This window comes from Chiloscyllium plagiosum, chromosome 20, assembly GCF_004010195.1.
Source record: "Chiloscyllium plagiosum isolate BGI_BamShark_2017 chromosome 20, ASM401019v2, whole genome shotgun sequence".
Classification (NCBI taxonomy): Eukaryota; Metazoa; Chordata; class Chondrichthyes; order Orectolobiformes; family Hemiscylliidae; genus Chiloscyllium; species Chiloscyllium plagiosum.
Genome location: NC_057729.1, coordinates 29,326,091 through 29,343,900, shown reverse-complemented (window position 1 = coordinate 29,343,900; position 17,810 = coordinate 29,326,091). Strand labels below are relative to the sequence as shown.

Below are 17,810 nucleotides of genomic sequence, written 5' to 3'. Positions count from 1 at the left end.
AACACTGCCACCCAGCGCTCCAACACCGCGCCCACAATCCCGTCCAACACTGTCCCCTGCCCGCTCCCCAACCCCATCCAAAACTGCTCCCCCCCCCGCATGTCCCCGCCCCCTCTCCAGGGTAGCTGGACTGTACACCAACAACAAGACTGCTTCTGCAGCAGCCTTTTATGGGGTAAGTCTCCAAATAGCACACAAACACACAAACACATAGCCACACACACAACGTTTAACTGCAACTTTTTGGCAGGTTCCACGTTTGCCCTGTACACAACAATATTGGAGAGATTATCTGGAGAAGTGGTGTTTAGGGTACACTCCTCTGTAGAACTCCAGGGAAAGTGTGTTGAGAGAGCGAGGGCAGGAGGTCAATCATTTGGAGACGGTGCCTGTTTAATCACTGTAAACAAAAGACGCGATCACTGTTGGAAACACGTCTTTGATATCATGTTTCTATTGGGACCTTGAGATCTCCTTCGGATAATCCGAGATGAGAAGCCCAAATCAATAATAAAGTTAAAGATTGTGAGATTATATAACTGCAAATCAGTAGTAGAATTTCTAATACTGTATCTGTTGGAAACACGTCTTTGATATAATGTTTCTATTGGGACCTTGAGATCTCCTTCGGATAATCCGATTTTCAGGTAATTTGTATTCGGATAATTGAGGTTCCTCTGTAGTAAGCATTGACAATGGTAAGTATAGCACCAGCATACTGTTCATTACCTTCAGTGACAGGGTCGAGCCCATTGAAACTAAAGTATGAACTTCATTAGGAGGGATGGGGTTTAATATTTGTTGTCTTTAGCTTCCTTTTCAGAGCTGTATATGATCAATGGTTAGATGTTCCTCTAGTTTTGTAGTCAAAAAGAATATTTCCATCCAACAATGCTTGAATTTAAGCTGAATATTAAAAAGATGGCCCGACACTAGAGGTTTTTTTTGTGTTATCATAATATCAGCTTATTCATTTAGCATCAGCTTTAACTTCCTTCAGAGTACCAATCTGCTAGTTACAGACAGATACAGTATTAGAAATTCTACTACTGATTTGCAGTTATATAATCTCACAATCTTTAACTTTATTATTGATTTGGGCTTCTCATCCATAATTCTGCTGCTTCCTGGTTACCCTTCAGCCCTGTGTTCACTGATCTTCAATAGTAACTGATCTACCAATACAGATGTTCATCTCACACATTTAATTCCCACTCTATGCAATGAAAGAACAAATAACACAACTTAATGGATCAATCCAAATTTCTCACAATTCATATTAATTTCTGTTTTCAAAGTAGTTCCAGTCTCTTTTTTTCTTATCTGTCTCTCCTCATCTCTGTAACCTCCTCCAACTTGTATTTCTTCCACTTAAAATGCCCTATCATTGATTGCTATCCCTTTAGCCAAGGTATCAGACCATGGAAGTTGCTTCCTATCATTCTCCATCTTAAAGATGCTCCAGCCAAATCTTTGGCCTCAGTTTTAATGCTTCCTGCTTAGGTTCAGTGTCAGTTTGCATCTGATTATACTCCTGTGGAATGCCTTGGACATTTTAAAAGTGCTGTATAAATTCAATTCACTCGTGTTTATAAATCGTTAATGAAAATAATGAGATTGCACTTACTGAGATATAAACTGGTAAATGTAGATTTTTTGAGAATTTACAGTTTTGCTGTCTGACTAACAACTGGCTTCAGCAATTTAACTGCAAGAAACTGTCATGTGGACATAGCAATTCTTGATCAAAGTAATTGAACGGTTCAACATCAAAGTGTCTTTGAAATTGTAATGAAATTAATTACTGTGATCAAAGAATTTTCTCAATCAGTTTTATTTTATGCACAAAAAACCCATGAGAATTGACGCCAAGTATTCCCTGATTTTGTTAGCAAATTAATCATTGAGAAAAACAGACATTTTCTTGCTTTTCATTAAAAGAGGAATTTCATCCCATAAATATGTTCCTGAACATTTTAGTTTATAAAGCTGAAGTAGCTGTTCCATTTCTTAAACATGAAGTCAGTATTCCTGTGTATGTGAGGAGCTGCAGCATGCAAAAAGAAGCAAACCTGATTTGAATACCTTTCATATCAAGTATGTTCTCTGGCTGCTTGCCAAAATAGTACTACATGTCTGTACAGATTAGTTACTATAGAAAAGTGATGGAAGAGTGCCAAAAACATTTTTAAAGTGCTTTGGCTGATTGATAAAATGGTCAAACTTTGGTTTATTCCCTCAAGGGTTTATCTGATAGAATATCTCTACATACACTTCAACCTGCATATTTCCAAGCCATTATAAACCACTTGTTGTATGCAGTATTGTTATGCTCACATACACCAATATTTACTTATTAAGTCTTCAAAAGTAGCAGTTACTATTCCAGATATGGCAGTTTGCAGTAATGAACAATATCTGCCAGGAGTGGAGTCTCACAAAATAATGGCTTATTCTCTGCTTATTTTGAATCAGTTCTTTGCCGTCTATCCCATTGGCAGCTGATAACTCGGCATGGGTGCTAATTTCTCCACACTTGCATGATACTGACTTGCTGCTTTAATCCTGCAGCTTTCCAATTCATTGTTTTTCCAAACATTACTATGAAGTACCAGCTAATCAAAACTTCAACAGTGAAAGATATATACATGTAAAGTATGTTAATCTCAATTGATCTTTCAAATTTTGCCCTCACAGCTGATGAATAAATCATTAATGTTCCAGAATTTTTCAAATATTATCCATGACAAATTTATATTGTTGATTAAATTTGCTGTCTTGTTGTAAAAAGATAGTAAAGATGATATTTCATGCTACCATAGTTTATGCTTTTAAAGAGGCAGAAGCTGGGAAGATGCTCTAGAATGCTATTATACCAAAATAAGGAGCCTTGATTTCATTTTAGTGATGGCAAATGCCTCACTCAGTAACCATGATAATACTTTTGCACATTTTGCCTTGTTTATTTAACAGGTACCTTAGACCGGGAAATAATCTTGAAGACAAATATAGCAAAAGCAACAGTTGTTGGCCTTTCTCCCACTCAAGAGTACACACTGCAAATATTACTATTAAATGGAACACGGGAACATCACTATGCCAAAAGGAAATTCATTTGTAAGAATGTACTTTGCAATCTCCTATTGTGTTCTATCACTTTTCTATAGTCTGGTCAGTAGAAATATTGAAACTTTGTACACAAGAGTAAAATGAGTGTAAATATATTCTTTCTTGAAGAACTAACAGTTTTTTTTACTTATTTATGAGATGTGGGCATCCTAATTGCCCTCCAGAAGTTGGAAGTAAGCTGCCTTTTTGAAACACTGCAATCCATTTATTCGAGGTAGACCCACAACGGTGAAGGAGGGAGTTCCAGGATTTTGACCCAGTGACACTAAAGGAACAGAAATATGTTTCCAAGTCAGGATGCTGAGTGCCTTGAAGGGGAACTTGTTGGTGGTGTTCACATGTATCTGCTACCCTTATCCATCCAGATAGTAGTGGTCATGGGTTTGGAAGGTGCTCCCCAAGGAGCCTTGGTGAATTTCTACAGAGCATCTTGTAGATGATACACATTGCTGCGACTGAGCATTGATGGTGGAGAGAGTGAATGTTTGTGGATGTGGTGCCAATCAAGTGGGCTGTTTTGACCTGGATGGTGTCACACTTTTTGAGTGTTGTTGGAGCTGCACTCACCCAGCATAGTGGTTAGTATTCTATCACATTCCTGACTTGTGCCTTTCTAAATAATGGGCAGTCTTTGAGGAGTTAGGAGGTGAATTATTCGCTGCAGGATTGCTAGCATCTTACTTACTTTTGTAGCCACAGCATTTGTATGACTAGTACAGAATAGTTTCTGGACAATGGTAACTCCCCAGGATGTTGATAGACTTTTCTCAACCAGTATTCTTTTATAGTGTAGGATTGAGCAATGGTAATTCCATTGAATACCAAGTGACAGTTGATAAGATTCTCTCTTATCGAAGATGGCATAAAGGTCACACCCTATAGATTTTCTTTAGTTTGGATTGTGGATCAAAACCAGTTGTGGAGGCTAGGAGTCATCAAAATGACAACAACTCTCTAATTCGCCACTGGGAAGGTGAACAGAGTGCATGAAAAATACAGGGCATTATCCTTCAGACTGCAACAGAGAAAGGGTCTCTCACTTTCTTTCTCCCTGGTGAAATAAATCTTGAAAGGTAGCTAGCTTTTCTCCCCAGTCAGTTGTTCTAAGCTGTTGCCTTTTACCAGTGACTGAATGACTGAACAATTAATGTGCTACTTTCTCTGTGTCGGTAGTAAAACTCTGAAGGACCTTATTAAAGAATAAGAAACTCCGAGATCAGAAGGACCTGGGAAGCAAAAGGCTACCTCATTGAATCTTATAGATTGGTGCCATTGAACCATGTTTCAATGTATCTTTTCCTTTTATACCGAACAGTCATGTTTGTTTGTTTGTTTGTTTGTCTGTATGGGTAAATAGGGATTCAAGAAGGGGTTTAGAGATTCAGGTCACAGAGTTATATGTTCATAATTCATAATATTGCTTGGTTTTGATCACAATTGATTTCTTTTTAATAAATATTAGTTTCCCGTTAAATCCAAAAACCTGGTCAGAGTTTTCTGTTAACCTGAGATCACCAGATATGAAAATTCAGGACTTTGAGTAATTTGATTAAATATTTAACTCGTATGATTGTCCTGGGAGTTGTAAGGCTCCAATAGCAGTGCACTTCCCAAGTTTTTTTAATTGACTTCTTGTGGGAAGTGAGCATTGTGGCTGGCCAACATTTATGGCCTGTCCCTAGTGGCCCTTGAGAAGATGGTAGTTAGCTGCTTTCTTGAACTATTGCAGTCCATCTGCTGTGAGTTGACCCATAATGCCATTAGGGAGGGAATTCCAGGATTTCAACCCAGTGACAGTGATTGAACAACAATAGATTTCCAAGTCAGGATGGTGACTGACTTGGAGGGGTATTGAAGGTGGTAGTATTCCCATTTATCTGCTGCCATTGTACTTCAAGATGGAAGTGGTTATGAGTTTGGAAGATGCTGTCTGAGAATCTTTGGTGAATTTCTGCAGTGAATCTTGTAGATAGTATACACTGCTGCTACTGAGGGTTGATGGTGGAGGAAGTGGATACTTGTGGATGTAGTGCCAGTCAAGCTGGCTGCTTCATCCTGGATGGTGTCAAAATTCTTGAGTGTTCTTGGAGCTGCACTGATTCTGGCGAGTGGGGAGTATTCCATCACACTCCTGACTTGTGCCTTGTAGATGGTAGATAGGCTTTGAGGAGTGTTCCTAGTCACTGACCTGCTCTTGACGACACTGTGTTTATCTGGTAACTCCAGTTGAGTTTCTTGTCAATGGTAATGCCCATGATGTTGATGGTGGGGGGGGGGTGCGTTCAGTGATGGTGACATCATTGAATGTCAAAGGACAGTGGTTAGGTTGTCTCTTATTGGTGATGGCTATAGCTTGGCGTTGGTATGGCATAAATGTTACTTGTCCAAGCCCAAGCCTGGATATTGTTCATATATCTTGTTGTATTTGAATATGGACTGCTTCAGTATCGAAGAGTGCCATACATTGTACAATCGTCAGCAAACAGCCCCACTTCTGACTTTATGATGGAGGAGAGGTCATTGGTGAAGCAACTGAAGATGGTTGGGTTTAGGACACTACCCTGATGAACTCTTACAGAGATGTCCTGGAGCTGAGATGACTGACCTCCAACAATCGCAACCATCTTCCTATGTGCCAGGTTATGACTCCAACCAATGGAGAATGCGCCACCTAATACCCATTGATTCCAGTTTGGTAGGGCTCTTGATGCCACACCCAGTTGAATGCAGCCTTTGTGTCAAGGGCTCTCTCACCTCATCTCTGGAATTCAGCTCTTTGACCATGTTTGCACCAAGGCAAAATGAGGTCAGAAACCGAGTGGGCCTGGTGGAGCCTAAGTTGGGTGTCAATCAATAGATTATTGCTGATCAGCTGCTGCTTGATAGCACTATTGATGACATCTTCCATCAGAGTAGACTGATGTGGCAGTAATTGGCTCATTGGTTTTGTCCTGCTTTTTGTGTACAGAACACACTTGGGCAATTTTCTCCATTGTCTGGTAAATGCCAGTGTTGTAACTGTACTGGGCTAGGGGATTGGCAAGTTAGGGAACACAATTCTTTGGTACTGTTGCTGGAATGTTGCCAGGACTCGTAGATTTTGCAGTCTCCAACCGTTCCTTGATATCACCTGGACTGAATCGAATTGACTAATGCTGCAGACCACTGAAGGAGGCCGAGATGGATCATCCACTCAACGGAGGCAATAAAGATTTGTAGATGTTATTATTATGTGGTACAGGGTTAGAAGAAACACCTGGTTTGGTGCTACAAGTAAGAAATGGTACTGGGAACTGCTTGAGACAACCTCCAGGTGGCAGAGTTGTCTTTGGCACATTTAAATGAAATTTCAGAAGCCAAGTTCATTTAACTGGCAAGTAATTTAGGGGTGGAATATCCTGCCAAAGCTAAGAAGATCGAAATAATTAAAGGTTTACTGGAAATAGGCAAGAAATCAGGCCCCAGGCAATGAGACATGAGAATCTAGGTAAAAACAATGACTGCAGATGCTGGAAACGAGATTCTGGATTAGTGGTGCTGGAAGAGCACAGCAGTTCAGGCAGCATCCGAGGAGCAGGAAAATCGACGTTTCGGGCAAAAGCCCTTCATCAGGAATACAGGCAGAGAGCCTGCCTATCTTCTTTTCCACTCTCCTCCCTGACCTATCACCTTCATCTCCTCCCCCACTCACCTATTGTACTCTATGCTACTTTCTCCCCACCCCCACCCTCCTCTAGCTTATCTCTCCACCCTTCAGGCTCTCTGCCTGTATTCCTGATGAAGGGCTTTTGCCCGAAACGTGATTTTACTGCTCCTCGGATGCTGCCTGAACTGCGGTGCTCTCCCAGCACCACTAATCCAGACATGAGAATCTGTCAATATTGAATTACAGTTGAAGCAGTTTGAGCATGAGAAGTGAATGAAGTTAGAGCTGGCAGACGAAGACAAACAAAAAGCAGGAAAAAAATAAGGAAAAGGAGATGGAAATGAAAAGAATGAAAATGGGATATTAAATTTCATATTGCCACAGGAAATAGAAGAGGAAGGGACAATTCACAAATATAAGCTTTAAACAAGCAATATAATTTTATAAACTCCTGTTACACATACATAGACAAACAAATAGGGAACTTAGGTTATTGATCGAGACTGAAAAACTGGATAGTTAGTTCAGTGATCTTCATTTCCTGATTCTGATGTTGAGATGATCTTAGATTAGAAAGCCAAGCCTTTGGTGTTCAGCTGTCTTTCTCTGGAAAATTCCACTGGTTTTTAAGTACAGACTGATTCACTTGGGAAGCGTCTCTGATTTAACAATTCAAAGGTTACAGCTCACGGGAACAGTGCAGAAAAGGTAACTGGTTTTCTTCAAGACTAAACAGCAGAGAACAGGCAGCTTATGCTCAGAAGAAAGTAGCACACCCTTCCATGTCTTTCTCTGTCTGTGTATCTCTGTAACTTGCTTCCAATTCCATCCTGTTCAGTTAGCTGAGAAGCAATGAGCTTCACTTTTAAGCAAGTCCTTAGCTCCTGATTATCTGCAATTGCCAGAGCCCATAGCCACAAAACAGAGTAGGTATCAAATTTCTTGTTGTGAAATTATGCAGCCATCCTGGTAAATCCTTGTGTTTTGTAAAGTAATGGTTCTTTATCCGTGCAGGCCACAGTTTTTAAAGACACAGAAATAAAAGACATGATTCTTATAAATTATAGTCCTTAAAATATCAGTAGAATATTACCACCTTCTCAAAGGCAATAAGGAGTGGACAGTAAATGCTGACCCTACCAGTATTGTTTAAATTGCATTGTAAGAACATAATGGTACTATGACACCCCAAGGACTGCAGTGATTCAATAAGACAGCTCACACTCACCTTGTGCAAGGCAAGTAGTGATGCTGGCCTTGCCAACACTATCCATATACAATGAACAAATAATAAAACACTTTGTTTTACATTTTGATATTTAAAATACTGAATTTTTCTGTAACTTGGGTTAGCACTTAACATTGTTTATTTGGTCATTTTATTTTAATGTGATGCATATTATGGTTTTCATTTCAGTAAATGTTCTGAAACAACAACATTTAGAAAAAGTTCTCAAACGTAAACAAGACAAAAAGAAGATTATAGGTAAAGCAGGAGAGAATGGGACTCAATTGGACTTTAGTTTCTCTGAAAGCAATTCAACAGGGTTGCATCAAATAGAAACATTGCATGGACTACAATCAAAAAAAGGTAAGGTGACAAAATATCCTCTGTGTGTAACAAAAATGTAATAGAAATGTAGTTAAAATAAACAAGTATGTTTATAATTTTATCATTCTGCTCTGCCACCACCCCAAAGAGGGGTACATTTTTAACTCCGGGAAATAGGGTAAATGAAGTTCTGAAAAGCATTCTGATTTATTGACTGCCCCATTCCAATGAGTATCCATTCCCCATCAATTTGGTTGAGTCCTTTGAATTGGTCTTGCTGTTAGTATACTGATTGGAATCCTGTGACTTACACAGAAATTAAGATAATATTGAAATACTGTAGGGTTCTAGTTTGTGATCAGTAATTACTGATTTTTCAAATCACCCCCAGATCCCTGGTTCTGACACTGGACTTACCTAGAAATGAGAAATTCAGGGGGAAAAAAAAAATCTTACATTTATTTAATTAGATAATTATATACAGTATCAAATTAAACAGGGATTAAGACACTATTAGAAGCTAAACAGCAGTTTTAACACTTTACTCAGACTTCATACCCTTGGGGTTTCCTGTCCTGTCACCATTCACCATTCCCTCCTTGCTAGCTAGGTTGGATGCTTTGGGGTCTGGGAATTTAAGCTCACCACTGGGGTAAATGTAATTTTGAAATATAGCTGGCCATTCCCACTTGCCATACCCGGTGTTTCGATGAAGACGCCGGACTGTGTAGGCTATCAGGCTGAGTCCGCTGATGCGGTAGGATGTGTTCTGGATTTATTGGGTGAGTGCTTGATTTTCCTTTCTTTCTGCTGGTTTTACAAGCTAGTTTTCTGAGGCCTTGTGGTATCAGTTGGGTTAGTGGTTTTTGGAGCTTGTCAATTCTCAGGTCTGCTGGCCATTGTCGGTTGCTGTTGATTCCCCTTGTATGGAACAGGTCTGTGTCGGTAGGTTTCGGGATTGCCATCAGGATCCCCCTTCTAGAGATAGCTGTGCAGATAGTTCTTTGGGAGACAACTTTCTCAGGTGAGATTAGGGCCTGCAATTATATTAATATCTTGCTGTGAAATTATGCAGCCATCCTGGTAACTCCTTATGTTTTGTAAAGTAATGGTTCTTTTTCCTCGCAGGCCACAGTTTTTAAAGACAAAAATAAAAGACATGATTGTTACAAACTACAGTCCTTAAAAATTCATCAGAATATTACCACCTTCTCGAAGGCAATTTGGGATGGACAATATAGAATTATACTAATTGCACGTCCCTTATCTTTGCATCAAATTTGCACTTGCCATTGTATAACTGGTGTTCCCTTTGAGGAGAGTTGGCTTCCTGACAGTTAAGAGTATGTGTGAATGTATTTTGATTGAAGTTGAATGTGTAATATCTCTGTGAATGAATATTGATTGAAGTTGAACATCTCGTATCTGTCGAAGCCCCATTTAGTCTGTGTGTTGGGTAGCCTGAATTGTAAAGAGGTCACTTTCAGCCTGGAGTGCTATGTCTGGTTGATTTTTCTCTTAGATCCAAGGTGTGAATTGGATTTTCAGGCTGAACAAAAGTTCCAAGCAGCCACCTCTGTTACTGTATATTTTTCCCAGAGTGTAGCCCAGCTGCCTTTTTACTTTTAAAAGTTTTTTGAAAACTCCAGGATTTTGGTCCAGCGTTTTAGATGGTAGGGAATTTTGCTTAATCCTACAATACCAATGGACAGCTTGTACTACATGCACTCCATAATGAGTAGTTAGCAGTGAGCACTCTACCTGGTGGTTTGTGAAGGAAGCTCTGCAGTCCCTGCTTAAAAAAATGGTTTTGATAATGTAAAGCATTTCTGTGATCAGATAGGGTATAAGTAATCCATCTGATCCCACAGACTCACTGGGACCCAGTTACCCTCCCCTCTCCACCTCTGTCAGTTTCCTCAACTCTAGTTATGTAAATGACATGGGTCTTCCACTGAAGAAATTGGATAATCAACACTATCATCCTGAATATTACTTGTCTAACGTCTGCCCAGGGTTAAACATGACTCCGGGAAATCTTTGCTTGTGATTTTGCCTCAAATATATTCCTATTTTTGGATTGGAGAAAAATATGCAAAATAAATCGCAGTCTTGGTTTCTTTTAAATGATTGCAGTGAAAGGTCCAGAACGGAAAAAATCATCTGATAAGACGATGGAGAATAAAATGAAAGGGAGATTGAGCATCACTGCAAATGAAAGTGGAAGAATATCGCAGGTGAAAAATACGACACAAACTTTGCCTAAAAATAAAAGAAAAATGGTCCAAGACAAACGAAAGGAAGAACCGGTGTTTGAAGAATTTCCTGCCAAGGGTGAGGAATTCCTGTAACATTTACTAATGCTGAAATACATCACATCATTATAGCAATGAGGTCTCATATGATATGTGAGATAGATTTTACACATCCATACTGGTGTGCTTGAAGTTGTACTGCACATAACATTCAGCAGGTCATTCAACAATCCTGCCACCTATTTGCCCATTCTATCTGAAATGTTGGGGGAAGTGTGAGCGGCACGGTGGCACAGTGGTTAGCACTGCTGCCTCACAGCGCCAGAGACCTGGGTTCAATTCCCACCTCAGGCGACTCTCTGTGTGGAGTTTGCACGTTCTCCCTGTGTCTGCTCCGGTTTCCTCCCACAATCCAAAAATGTGCAGGTTAGGTGAATTGGCCATGCTAAATTGCCCGCAATGTTAGGTGAAGGGGTAAATGTAAGGGAATGGGTCTAGATGGGTTGCGCTTCGGCGGGTCAGTGTGGACTTGTTGGGCCGAAGGGCCTGTTTCCACAGTGTAAGTAATCTAATCTACACGTGGTCTTGGGGCCTGAGGCCCTTAAATGACCAGTTGAAGGCTATTTAAGGGCCTCTTCCTGACTCTGCCAGTTTTTTTTAGATTACTTACAGTGTGGAAACAGGCCCTTTGGCCCAAAAAGTCCACACCGACCCTCCGAAGAGCAACCACCCAGACTCATTCCCCTACATTTACCCCTTCACCTAACTCTATGGGTGACTTAGCATGGCCAATTCACCTAATCTGTACATGTTTGGACTGTGGGAGGAAACCGGAGCACCCGGAGGAAACCCACGCAGACACGGGGAGAATGTGCAAACTCCACATGGTGGGAGTAGACCCATGCCATGCAGGAAGCATTAGTTCTGGAAACTGGTGCTGGGCAAAAGTCATTGGCTGAGTTTCGATATCTGTACCTCTACACAGCTGCAGATGTGAACCCTGCAGACCCCAACCTCCATGTATGTTGATGTGCTTTTGATACAGCTTTCCAAATATACCTTCAATTTATCATTATGAAGCTGAGAACATTTTGAGAAACACATTGCTCAGACAAAATAAAGTTCCAAGCTTTTTCTGTTTTGTAATTTAAATATATGTTATTTCATTGAGTTGAATTTTCTGATTCATCACAGCTAATCACACATAGCATTATGAATTGAGTGAATGGGACTTTGGGCACAGAAACAATATGCCTCTATGGTCTTTTGTCTATTCATGTTACATAATGTATGTTACATAATAATGTATAAAGTTTATCAGCAAGGAGAATTCTAAACTATAAAATTATCTTCTACATTTTTTTATGTACAGGTTGATATTTTTACGCTCTAAAGGAAGTGGATATGGTGTTTACTGTATCATTTCATGCTTCTGGCTTCATCCTGTCTCGGGCTATTTTCCCAAAACCCATGATGGCTCTCCCCTAATGGAATGGCAGTGTGCGATGGCTGCTCCCCTCCAAGTGACAGTTTGTCAGTTCGATTGTATGAAAGCCTAAATGGGACTTATAGTTTGAGTTGCCAGAAGCAGTTTTGGAACAGGACATCTGACTGGGTGGCAGACTGAGTAGGTCAATGGCCAGTCAGGCTATCGGCCATCTCTGTCAGTCTGGTTTCAGTCTAGCCTGTCCTGTGGAGGAGCAACCTTCCACTGAAAATGTGGCAAATTGCCAATTCTATTCAAATGACATTTTTGAAAATTTTTGAGAGGCCATCATTAACTTGTGCTGCCCTGTCCTTCAGAAACCTGTAATATATCCTACTGCTGCCTTGGAGCTTAAGGTCCTCCTATCCGTTGTCCTTAAATAACGAGCCTAGCATTTGGTCATTAATGGGCCAATTCGGGGAAAATCACAGAATAGTGATTGTTCTCCATACATTGCAAGTTTTTGATTTCATTTTGAGTAATCATACTGAACCTGAAGACGATAAAATTGTATTGCATCTTTATAGTGAATTCTGAATTATTTTTGTAATAGTAAGCTAAATACCATTAGCAGCTCATGAATACTGAACACATTCTGATGATGTTCTTCTGTCTAGAGGTTTAATCTTTGTTAATGCTTCTTCCTGTAGTAGTGGCTGAATTGTTTCAATACATTGTTAAAATAATGACGATTGTTATGACATTGCAGGAGCTCAGTTCAAGTGCCAGTTGAGTACTGCTGCTGATATCATAATTCTAATCGATGGATCCTGGAGTATTGGCAGAGTAAACTTCCGATTGGTGCGTCAGTTTTTGATAAACTTAATTACACCTTTTCATGTTGATATGAATGGAATTAGAATTGGTAAGTACTGCACTGTGGCTTAACTTTTAATGCTCTGGTTTGGCTAGTTTTCCTCTGCCGTCTGTGCTATTTAATTAAAGGGAAGACTTAATTTACACATATAATCAGAGACAAGTAATAGTTTCAAAAGATGGAATGTTCCCCCGAGCTTCATAAAGGTAGACTGGAAGTGATGTCTGTCATGCAAATGTAGTCCTAGTAGTCCCACTCCTCAGAGTGAATCATGATTTATGATCAGACCGAGGGGGAGGTGGCCTCGTTTAGCTGTAAGAAGCACTTGATCCATCTGTTTGAAATTTCATAAAAACAATCAACAGGACAGAATGATAACTACTCCAGTCCAAAGTTTTCCCCACCCCCAGCTGCATTCCTGTATCAAGCTGAAGTTTCTCATGCTGTGTCAGTAGCTGGTTGGATGGAAATCTAGGCAACTCATGCTGCTGTAATTTTCATTGCATTTTCATTGCTTTTAATACCCACCTCCATGGGCAGTAACAGTTGGCAATATGCAGACATTTCTGCTAATGAGTTCTAAGAAACTCCTTTCACAATTATAGCACTCTTTGTTTCCATCTTATTCCTGAGCTTACGTAATCTAATAATGATAAATCCTTTTCTAAACCTACAGCTACGTTCTATGCTCAAGTTTCATAGGGTAATCCATTATGACCTTTCAATCTCGTTGGAGGGGAAGGTAGCAATGTGGGATGCGGGAGAACCCAAAACAATGTTAAGCTATTAGTAATTTGTGAATTCAAAAAATCCTCTTCTAGTCTGTGCTTAATTAATAACTGGGACTGCAGTACTGATGCTAAAGTTGTCCTCAGCAGCTTTGAGTGAGAGTAGAGAGAAAGTAGCAGGATACTTTCTCTCAACCTTAAATTATTTAAGAATAAGTATTCAGTGAGGACAAGGTCAGATTTAACTGTAGTATCTTGCTGCATTCATGCGCAGGAAGAGTACTTAACTGAGATATTGGAGAACTACTGGCAGACATGGAATGGTATCCTAATTAGGATGCTTTCAGGAGATGGTAACTTATGAAGAAAAGACAAAATGATCTCTACGCACTGACTGAGGCATAGGAACATTTTAAATTCCTTCAGGCAATGGTAATATAGTGGTGATGTTACTGGACTAGTAATCATGATACGTGGACTAATGACCTACGGATGCAAGTTTACAATCCCATTGTGGCAGCAAGGGAATTTATATTTGGTTATTTAAATACATTTGCAATTAAAAAATTAGTAGCAGAAACGATGTAACTTGCAGATTACATTGAAGATTAATCTTATTCACTAATGTGGGTGGCACGGTGGCACAGTGGTTAGCACTGCTGCCTCACAGTGCCTGAGACCCGGGTTCAATTCCCGCCTCAGGCGACTGACTGTGTGGAGTTTGCACGTTCTCCCTGTGTCTGCGTGGGTTTCCTTCGGGTGCTCTGGTTTCCTCCCACAGTCCAAAGATGTGCAGGTCAGGTGAATTGGCCATGCTAAATTGCCCGTAGTGTTAGGTAAGGGGTAAATGTAGGGGCATGGGTGGGTTGCGCTTCGGCGGGTCGGTGTGAACTTGTCGGGTCGAAGGGCCTGTTTCCACGCTGTAATGTAATGTAATCTAATCTAATGTCCTTTAGGAAAGAGAATCTACTGTCCTTTCCCCTCTTAGTTTGATACACGATTATGTGATCTACACATGACTGACTTATATGTGACTTTCTGATCTCTATATGACCCTGAGTCAACAGAAATGGAAACAGAAAGTTCTGGGAAAATGCAGCAGATCTGGTAGCATCTGGGATTAGAGAAACAAAGTTAAAGTTTTGAGTCCAATGCCCTTTCTTTGGAATGGTTCTGATAAGTTTTTCCAGCACTCTGTTTTTATTTCAGATATCCAGAATTCAAAGTGTTTTTCTTTTATTTCAGGATCAATAAAATTGTGATAGATTCTGAACCCCTGTATGAAATGGCTAGTAAGCTACTCATTAAGGGAAAATCACAATGGTCAGTGACATCCATAAGTGTCCTATGTCTCTAAGTTAATATAGTGAGGAAAGTTGCTCTCCACCAGCTCTTGTAGGAGCTGGACAATAAACGCTGGTCCAGCCAGTGACACCCACATCCCATGAAATAATTTTAAAAATGCAAGATAGCATTTGATTGCCAGTGACATGCACCCTGATTATTCAAGATGATTATTCTTAAAACAGGATTAACTCAGTACAGTGGTGAACCAAGGACAGAGTGGGACCTGAATACTTACTCAAGCACAAATGAGGTGCTAGAAGCAGTTCAAAAAATACGCTACAAGGGAGGCAATACTTACACAGGTACATAATGGCTTATAATACAATAAAGGCAATTTGAATGCTTATTGTACATTAAATATTTGGCAAGTTACAAAAATCTTTGAAGACAAGACTTCTTGACCTTTTTTGCTTTGGTTATGACTTTAATATCACTAATATTATTTACGCTAACACATAATAAAGGTTAGGCACTTTAGCCATCTTCAAGGCCTGAAAGGCTCTCTGCCTGTATTCCTGATGAAGGGCTTTTGCCCGAAACGTCGATTTTACTGCTTCTCGGATGCTACCTGAACTGCTGTGTTTTTCCAGCACCACTCTAATCTAGATAACTAACGTGTTTGGAATAATGTCAGCAGCATGGTTTTGATTCTTAGTCTGCTTGAGGTAGATGTGGCCCATGTCTCTGTGCCCTGTGTGCCTGGAAGGCAATGGCAGTACACCACCACACAAAAATGTCCAAGAAACTAGCTCATGATGAAAAGTCAAGAGTCATTGGCCAAGGGCCTGACTTCAGGTAGCGTATCTATACCAGTACTGTCATTTGGTGCAGTATATTTCTGGGTCTTCCTCACTGGTCCTACTTAGTTGTTTCTGAAGCCTCTAGAAGTTACTTCCACCTTGAGCTCCTCTTGCGGTCTCTTACCTACATTGGCAATATCCACCACTCCAGGTGGGACACCCAGAACCTTTACTTTCTAATTGGTTCTTGCTCTTGAAAAGCCCTCCACCATCCCTATTTTAAAAGATTGTGCAAGTAGGTAGGACTCAGACACCACTGGTGAGAGCCCATGTGTGGTTCAAATGCCCAAGAATTATCTAAATTGGTAAGGTTTCCATTTACAGTGTACTTGTGCACAGGTCATTACATTAGGTAATTCAACATTATCAATGGGAGCAAACCTAAAATTGCTGCCCAACTCTCTTTCATTGAGATCAGCCTCTAGGCTAATCATTGTAAATCTCCATGTTTATGTGACTCACCAGCACAATTTATCTGTAAATGACGCCAGCATCAAAATTATACTTAGGTTCAGCAGAGCATATTTGGATTAAGTGGAAGAACTATCACACCAAAGGTGTACACCAGCTGGTTAAATGAATGAGGAGATGTCTCAGTAACCTCTCTGACTTGTATAAAGCAGTCTCTTAAAATGACAGCAAATCATTAACCTAAAATGTTAACCATACATTCATTTTCCCTACCTAAAGTGTTAACCATTTATTCCTCTGCAAAGATGCTGCCTGACTTTCCAAGTGTTCCCAACATTTTATGTTTTGGTATCAGATTTCCAAAATCTGCAGTATTTTGCTTTAATTGCTGAGCTATCTTTGTGCGATTTGCCATACTCTGTCCATTATTCTTATTCAGCTCATGAGAGCCACCTTTTCTGCCACCTGCCACAATATGAATGCTCAGCAGCACTGACCGATTTCATTTTTAAGCTGTCCTGATAGTTAACTCCATTTCGTCCTGACCTTATTGGATGCTTCAACAAGTAAATGTATTTCTTCCTTTAAGTTAGAAAAAACTGTAAGCATCAATGATTATTACATGCCAATATCTCTCCTGGTCTCCTTTCCCTGTCAGCCTCTTCTGCCTCCATTACTGTTTATAATTTCCTGTCTTCTTGTAATGTTCACTCTCCCCTCCTTTGCCTATCTTACCATGAACATTTTTTGATGAATTTCAATCGAGACATGATGCTGAAGTCTTCTGCTGCCTTCACCTCCAATAGTTTGAACTTCTCTCATTTCCCTACAGTGGATACTTTTTCCTGTCTTTACAATTCCTATTCCCTGTGCACTTCTGTTCCTTGCTGTTTGCCCTCTCTATAGTTCTGATGAAAGATTGACTTGAGACATTATCCCAATCTTCCTCTCGCTAGCATTGCTATCTGACTTCCTCAATTTTTGCTATATTATCTCATTCTATTTCTAATGATCCTTTGTCTGATTTGATACTGTAGTGATAAGCCCAAGTCTGTGCTTTCTACTTATCAATTCTGTGCTATTAGTATTTGACACTCGTGCATATATATTTATCTGTTTCAATGAATGGATTTCACAACTTTTGTTTCTTTAGCTCTTGCCTTGAATCATATTTTCAAAAACACCCTAAAACCTTCAGCTGGTGCTAGGCCAAAAACGGCAAAATATTTGATTCTGCTTACCGATGGGAAGTCACAGGATGATGTCAACTCATCAGCACAAAGCCTGAAGAATGCTGGTGTTGAAATATTTGCGATTGGTGGGTATAAATCGTTTGTAACTTGTACTGCTTGGGTAAATTTGGCATTGCATAAGCAGACTTCAATTGTATGGCACCTTACACTAACTCTGAGTGAGATTGTGGCTCATTCATCACTGAATAATCTATGATGGTCAGAAAGAAAAGCTGACTAAACATAGAACATAGAACAATACAGCACAGAACAGGCCCTTCGGCCCACGATGTTGTGCCGAACATTTGTCCTAGCTTAAGCACCCATACATGTACCTATCCAATTGCCGCTTAAAGGTCACCAAAGATTCTGACTCTACCACTCCCACAGGCAGCACATTCCATGCC

The 17,810-nt window shown here is 40.1% G+C and overlaps 1 protein-coding gene across 5 annotated transcripts in view; it reads left to right on the top strand.

Annotated features, from left to right (window-relative positions):
* Window positions 1–17,810, top strand: part of LOC122560121 (collagen alpha-1(XX) chain-like) — a 184,639-nt gene that overhangs the window by 40,293 nt on the left and 126,536 nt on the right. For all 5 annotated transcript variants that reach the window (XM_043710376.1, XM_043710377.1, XM_043710378.1 and 2 more), the window contains exons 4-9: window positions 2,974–3,117; window positions 8,193–8,366; window positions 10,464–10,661; window positions 12,778–12,933; window positions 15,143–15,262; window positions 17,325–17,489. In XM_043710376.1, coding sequence (XP_043566311.1) covers window positions 2,974–3,117; window positions 8,193–8,366; window positions 10,464–10,661; window positions 12,778–12,933; window positions 15,143–15,262; window positions 17,325–17,489 — 957 coding nt within the window. The remainder of the gene's footprint in view (window positions 1–2,973; window positions 3,118–8,192; window positions 8,367–10,463; window positions 10,662–12,777; window positions 12,934–15,142; window positions 15,263–17,324; window positions 17,490–17,810) is intronic.